At 36.2% G+C, this 7,474-nt stretch overlaps 1 protein-coding gene across 5 annotated transcripts; it reads right to left on the bottom strand.

The window, feature by feature from the left end:
- Positions 1-357: 357 nt before the first annotated feature.
- On the bottom strand, positions 358-7,264 carry LOC108365495 (ubiquitin-conjugating enzyme E2 25). Of its 5 annotated transcripts, none has more exons than XM_017619535.1 (3): positions 7,249-7,264; positions 924-1,387; positions 358-854 (listed from the first exon to the last, which is right to left on the bottom strand). In XM_017619535.1, exons 2-3 carry the CDS (start codon positions 1,083-1,085, stop codon positions 735-737), a joined length of 282 nt encoding a protein of 93 aa, XP_017475024.1. In that variant the 5' UTR covers positions 1,086-1,387; positions 7,249-7,264; the 3' UTR covers positions 358-734. The 5 variants fall into 5 exon arrangements, with proteins under 5 accessions (XP_017475024.1, XP_017475022.1, XP_017475023.1 ...); XM_017619533.1 differs by lacking the exon at positions 7,249-7,264 and adding an exon at positions 7,120-7,242; XM_017619534.1 differs by lacking the exon at positions 7,249-7,264 and adding an exon at positions 7,132-7,242.
- Positions 7,265-7,474: the final 210 nt, after the last annotated feature.

Genomic DNA, 7,474 nt, shown 5'->3' with positions numbered 1-7,474 from the left:
CGCGACTTTTACTTTACAATGATTGCCAGCTCAAATACTATGGCAATGTCGCAAGAAAGTTTCCATACAAATGTAATAAGCTGGGTCGCATGGTGGCAAATTTTGCGACAAATGCAACATTTGCAACAACTTTGCGACGTTTCATGAATCCCACTTGTATAAAAAAGTTTAATAGCATATAAAAAAATACTTCTAATTTATTTATTTTCTTGAAATAAACTATTTTATTTTATTTTGTGCCATTTTATGTTATAAACATAAAAATATCTGGTAATATAGTTGAAAATGTAATGTTCTACATACAATTGAGGGGTCTTATCAAAAGTGATAAACTTGATAAAGTGATAAATTTATCATTTTGATAAATGAACTGTCAAACTTTGTATGAAAAACTATTTAGCCAAAGTTTATCACTTTACCAAACGATATTGGTGGATAAACGCATACATTTCCGCAAAATTCCACTCTGACATGTTGCCAGGTGGTAGATTTTGTTACGAACACAAAAAGAAAATTTGCACAATGGACGAGGTAAGAATGAAACGTTACTAGCCAGATAAGTTAAATAATAACCAATTTTGTGCAATTGCTTACCAAGGTATGTTTATGAAAAAACAGGATAAACTGATAACTTTAAGCAATTAATCCCTTTATCACTTTACATGAAGACCCCTTTTGTAAACAGATCAAAAGTATCTAGCATCGGAAAGTTCGAACAAAAACTGCTTTCGAAATCACTTCACAAGCAAGGTGTTTCGGGCAGCCTCATAACTGCTCCTGCAATCACTTTTGAAAATTGTTGAGTTTGACAGATATTTTAAAAGGACTTGCACTTGCCACATGTAACAGCTACTCTATACTGATAAGCGAATGGGCAGTTGTTAATGCTAATTATTAAAAATAAACAAATAGTAGATACTCACCGTAATGTTGGCGTGGATATCATAACGCTTGCCATTTTTGCCAATAAATCGGCATGTCAGCTCGTCAACACTGGAATTTAGTATTTGAAAGCGCTCGTGGTTCTTGTTAAATATCTTTTCCAGCGTTTTTATTTCCAACTTCAATGTGTTCAAACAAGCCATCTTGAAGCAGTCAGAATCTGCGTTGGCCTCGTGTTTAGCCGCTCAGCTGGGTAAATTATGTGATGGTGTCGACTGCGGAGTAAGCAGCAGAGGGGGTTGTTTAAAGTCACTTTTCTTTCGCTTATTTACTTCGTCTTCCCTTTGCTTGCCACTTGAGTTGCCACCAATATGTATGATGATAGTGTTGCTGATGCTGGGACTCCCGAGACTGGTTGTCACAGTTAGTTATTTTCTTCCACAGAGGCGAGTTTTTAGGTTTGTCACTTTCTTTGTATTTCGATTTGTTACTTTAGGTGCATTAACTGTTAAATTGCAAACGCGATGATGCTGGGTTGCTCGTGTTTGCTCGATACTCGAGCACTACGCAGTGGCTCACCGAGTAGCTAATCGAAAGCACGAATCTGCTGATGTCAAAATCAGGCAGCAAAGAACGTAGGGTTGGACCGGCTGAATGTGCGGGTGTGTAAAGGCGCCCAGGTACACGGCCGTTTTATCCACCGTAACCGTCAATACTAGCAACGCCAACGTCAACCTTAACGCTGATATCTCTGTCGACTGCGCAGTAACAGTCGCCAGAAATCGTTGTTCCAGGTCGATTTAGGGCGGATTTCTATTTAGAAATCGAATTTTTTCTTTCTCAAACTTTTAGAACTTCGATGTTTTAATACATAGAAAACACTACAAAGTTATTATTTCACACTTTTTAACGTTTGGCAAATTACGTATCATGAAATTATGTATAAATTTTTTCGTTTTTTTTTCACTAGAAATTTACAGTTTTTATGCCTTCTTATAATAAATGGCAATTTTGATAATGTTATCAAAAAATATGTACGCGTTCGTAGTTATTAAATTAAATTAGATGAGTAAAAAATCAAATCAAAAACTCAAAATCGACCAAAACGTACGAAAGTACAATGAGATACGACAAAAGACGACATGAAGTGCATACTGCGACAAGAGGAAAAAATAAGCTGCGGTGAAGAAATCGAACCGAATCGAAGAAATTTACTGAGCACAAACTTGGAATTGGCCACAGCGGTCTACAAGTCCCTTTTCACTTCAATTCCGCTGCCCTTGCCTTTTCATCCAGACTACCAACACTACCCCTCACACTCCGTTCGGGATCCTATTTCCATTGTTCACAAAATGTAAAATTGCAAATTTTTCTTCCTTTGCACTTATGAAATTGTCTAGTTTCTTCAAAGTTCTATTGCAGTTTGGTATATTTTTTTACAAAATGTTATTCGTTGTTACTTATCACACACGCGATTAAAGTTTCTATTTAAGCACAAAAGATTCGCAGAGCTGTGAAAATTAACCAAACCGAAAATCACTTTCGCCAACAAATACAAGAAGCAAAGTGAAACGGAAGACAAAAATTTACAAAGGGTATAAAACGAAGACAGCGATTGCGATGCGCCGGCAGCATTGCCATATTGATTANATGCCACATAGATCATTGAAGCTGCAGCGCGAAGCGAAAAGATGGCCAACTCCCATCTTTTTGCGCGCTTTGACAATCAGCCGGTTTAATATTTATTTTGTTTCGTCCAAATTCGAGTATTCATGCTGAAACATAAAACTCAATTACATTGCTGATAATTTTAAAGCAAAATATCTTAAATCCACAGCAATTTTGACGAGTAAAAAAGCAGTGCAAAATTGATTTCTTGGCGTTCATTGTGGCATACCTTTTGCGTCTGGCGCTTTGCTGGCAAATTTATAAATGTCACGCAAAGCTACAAAGTTTTATCTGGCATCAGCTTATTTTACAANTTGATTAATTCAAGTTTATCACCAATCAATTTTAATCAAAGTTTGAGCTTGACTATTTTACAATAGGGCTATTCGCGACCCGGTGCAAACTGCCTAGCATCATTGCATTGCAAATTTGTATTGCAAATTATTTGCAATACGCAAACATAATACACGCATTTGCTTTTGTCATGGCTTGACAAATTTGCAATACCGAAAATCCATAGCATAAAAATGCTATGCATTGCAACTCCGGTTGACATTTCTATCAGCTGATTAAAAAAGCTTTACCATGACAGTTTAATAAAGGTCGCTCACAATCCATGGCATATTTCTGCAATTGCATAAATTTGTCAGCTCTTATGCACCGAATCGCGAATAGCCCTAATTTAAAGGTTTTAAAATTGATAGAAATAGTTTACTACTTTACTGCCCGTCTCCACAGCATAAAGTTTATATCTGGATACATATGTTAGGATGTAAATATCCAATTGCTCTTCAAGAGCTCTTATATCTTGCCATCTATTGCCAACAATTTGGTAGTTTGACAACTACATTTTTATTTGCATGAAAACTTCGTGGCGGCAGCATCATTCATATTTTAAAACATAAGCAAAAATTTAGCTGTTTCCTGTTAAAATATTTGTAATTATGTACTTGGATGTAAATTAGCCTCTTTCATACATTTTTTTTTAAGCGATTAAATTCGGCAAACATTTTCGAAGCTCACACAAATGCTTATATGAAGATATAAAAAGCCCACACAAATATTGCCACTGATATGAATGAGAGCTGGACAGCAATAAAGTTAATCCTGTGGAGACCGCCAGTTATATACATATATAGTATGTCATACGAATTTTCTTTAACCCCACGTCTTCACCTTCTACTAAATGTGTCTTAACATCTGTCAAATTTCTGTTTTAACTTTGTCCCGTTTTCTCATGTGGGCAACTTGCTGTCTTAGTTGGGGTTTACATAGGACAAGTTTGCGCAGACAATAGCAATGCATTCACTTCCTACTAATACATTCGAACTTCCCTCATTGTCTTCGTCACTGTTTTTGATTTTTCGAAACAGTGAATTGGACAGTAAATTGGACAATTCGGTCACGCCTTGGTTAATTAGAGAAAAAAAGGCAAGCAAAAATATGAACAAATCGCAGAATTATGTAAAAGTGGTTTGTGTTTAGATATTTTAGTAAATAAGATGAATTTCACGCCAAACGACGCTAACGGCGGTTGCTGAAAAATGTATTGTCTTATAATTGTCCGGACGCCTACTTTACACAACAATTTGACAACTAATACATATTCTTAATTGTCTTGTCTCAAATTGTCCTTTGTAAACGCATCGTTAACATATCACTTTCAAAATGGAATCAAGCCAATCAGGTTGTTATTTGCCTCAGCAGAATGGTGAGGCTGCGGTATGTAGCAAGAGCTGTCAAAAGTTAAAAAATTCTACTCTAATGCTAATCTAAGGGCCGTTTTCACCATCTCTGGTTAACACTAATCCCCAGTTAAACATCGTCACANGGTTGTTATTTGCCTCAGCAGAATGGTGAGGCTGCGGTATGTAGCAAGAGCTGTCAAAAGTTAAAAAATTCTACTCTAATGCTAATCTAAGGGCCGGTTACTAAGGGCCGTTTGCACCATGTCTAGTTAACGCTAACTGGAGGTACATCCTTCAGTTAAGCACGTTAACTGCTTCATCGATCACATGTTATATGATGGGTGTCGATAACGTCGATAAAGATGTTTAACTGGGAGTTAGAATTAACTAGACATGGTGCAAACGGCCCTCAATGTCTGGTTAACACTAATCTGCGGTTGAACATCGTTATCGACGTCTTCGACTCCATGCATACAAGAGCTGTCAAAAGTTAAAATATTCTAAGGGCCGGTTACTCAATGTCTGGTTAACACTGATCTGCGGTTAAACATCGTTATCGACGTCTTCGACTCCATGCATACAACAGGGAGTCGGTAACGTCGATAACTATGTTTAACGGGAGATTAGTATGTCCCCTTTCAGACACGTCAAGTCTTGAAAGCAATTTTTTTCGCATTCTCTTTTGTGTTTTCTATTTGCTTCCACACGCGTCAACTTTAATTGAATTCAAGTCCTTGGTTCTTAGATGGGAAACAACGAAAGTTCTAAAAAGATGATTTATTTTGGAACGAATTTCCGTCATCCCTTGTCAAGTTTGGTTTGCAGACAAACCGGTTTCGGCGTTGTGCCATCTTCAGTGTCATTTTTCGTTCTAAATAGTTCTTAAGCTTGGTACCGAGTACCAAGCCAACTTTTGATTCAACTAATCGCCTCTAAAATTGCTTGGAAAATCGACTCATGTGAACACCGTTTAATGATAACATTTCGACATTGGGGTTGTTCAGGATATTGTGCAAATGGTTTTGCATTTCACTTGTTTGTCCATTTGCAAATTTTATGGGCTGTTTTTGCTTACGCGTAAAAGCACATTTAGCGCATTTAGCTCTAAATGCTACTGTAAATGTACATTTATCCATACAAAATTACTCGCCTAAATGCAACTAAATGCAACTCCATTTTTGCATTAAGAATTTAATGCTAAAAGCAACCCTGTGATCTTCCAACATTTCCACGATTCGACCATGAGAAAAAGTGGCAACATTGCATTTTCGAGTATATAGTGGCTAGCTGCGTTTCAGTGATCGCCGATCGAGATTTCATTTATTATTTTACATTATTTGGATAAAGAAAAGTTAAGAAAATTCAATATCGATGTGATGCTGATAGAAATCTGGATCAATTTGTGATCAATTCTGTTTGTTTTGTTTCCTAATTAAGTGAGGAAATATTAATTGACAGCACCGACAAATGAACATATACATAAACAAATGGTCGACCATGGTTAAAACAATTCAAATTTTTGTATTGAAGTTTTGGTTTAAAATTTATTTTTTCCTTTTCGGTAGGGTTTTTGCACATTATCTTTCGCGTGAGAATTGATCGTAATAGATACGGATCTGAATAAGCGACTGGAACACGGCTGTTTGTCAAAAGCATACGATTTCGAACTCGCGTAAATGTACATTTGCTAAATGCGATAGCATGAACGCTCTTCGAAAACATATGTTCGAAAGTGCTAAATGTTGCATTTTAAATGCAGCAAAAACGCTGCATTATGCTTGCTACCATGGTAACCTTTTATATTTTAATCTTTTGAATTTACAAATGAACCGAAATACATATGCACAAGATCCTGAAATCCAATTTTGTAGTAGGTAGTAGGAAGGCTAATACAAATAAATCTCATGAAAACTGTTCCACATTAGGAACAACTCGAAAACATTCCTGAGTTTAATCATGTGAATGTGCACATTTAAACAAATGGAAAATTTGAATCCAGTTAAAATTTGGGCAATTCTCTAGTATTGCGTACAACTGTTAAACAAGGTCCAAAAATGTCGGAAAAGGGCACCAATGGACGTCATTCGTCCCTGTAACAACAATCGAGAGCCGGAAGGTAAATATTATTAACAATTTCAAAGTTATAACCAAAAAACTTTTGTTAAATTCCGTGTACTCTTGTAGCCGGTAAATTTTGTTACCATCTCGTAAGCTGGTAACAAATTATTGCCCCGTGAAATATGCAATGCCAGAATTAGCACAATTCTTCATAGCTGAATCGCTGAATATTTTTACTGCATTACCAACGTTCCTAGAAACACAGTGACAAGAACTGGTAATATTTTTTGGTAATACAATTTTCCGGTTACAAAATCTCCGGTAACGTGCAGAATAGACCTGATAGTGGTGTAATTGCTCATCCAAAAGCCAAATTTAACAAGTTTTTTGGTTATAACTTTTAAATTGTCAATAATATTTACCTTCCGCCTCCCGATTCTTACGGGGACCGAATCACGTCGATTGGTACCCTTCCCTACATATTTGGACCTTTTTAGCAGTTGTACTCTATGCTAGAGAATTACTATCTTGAGTGTCTGAGGATCATTCTTCGAATCGTAATATCTGGGGAGATAGAAACCAAAACCAAAAAAATAAGATAATGGCACAACACCTAAATAATTTTGTGTAGCTAGACAATGACGAACTAGGTTATGTGGTTAATCACAGCTGTTTTTTGTAGAATGGCAACACTGATTTTATCCGTTTATCGTCGGGTTGGTGATTTATCATGCAGAACATTTTCAACAATCATTTTCGCCTTCTCTTTTCAGCAAATATGGACAAGTTTTATCTATTGAAAAATTCATTTGTTTTTCCTTACACTTGCACCTACACTATGAGTACATTCTAGGTTTTTGTAGACAACGACACAGCGGTTGGGAAGTTGTATGAATATTTTTATCTTATTGTGCTTTATATTTATTTTATTTTTATTTAAGAGCTAAACTACCGGAACGCACGTACACTCTGCTACGCTTGCTGCCACTGTTGCCACTTCGTAAGAATATTGTGATATCGATAATCCTTGACTACTTGACGGATTTACCAAAAATATCCAGGTTTTTATCGCTGGATTATTAAATAAACGCTCACGATGACCAAATTACAGTTCAATTAACTTTATTGTACAACAAACACTTTACAATACATGTTTATGCAATAACAATAAACAGTAC

The sequence above is a fragment of the Rhagoletis zephyria genome, unplaced genomic scaffold (genome assembly GCF_001687245.7).
Source record: "Rhagoletis zephyria isolate East Lansing unplaced genomic scaffold, Rhagoletis_zephyria_1.1 Rzeph_scaffold_01891, whole genome shotgun sequence".
NCBI classification, from domain to species: domain Eukaryota; kingdom Metazoa; phylum Arthropoda; class Insecta; order Diptera; family Tephritidae; genus Rhagoletis; species Rhagoletis zephyria.
Note: the sequence above shows the minus strand (reverse complement) of the source record. Positions and strands in the feature narration are given on the sequence as shown.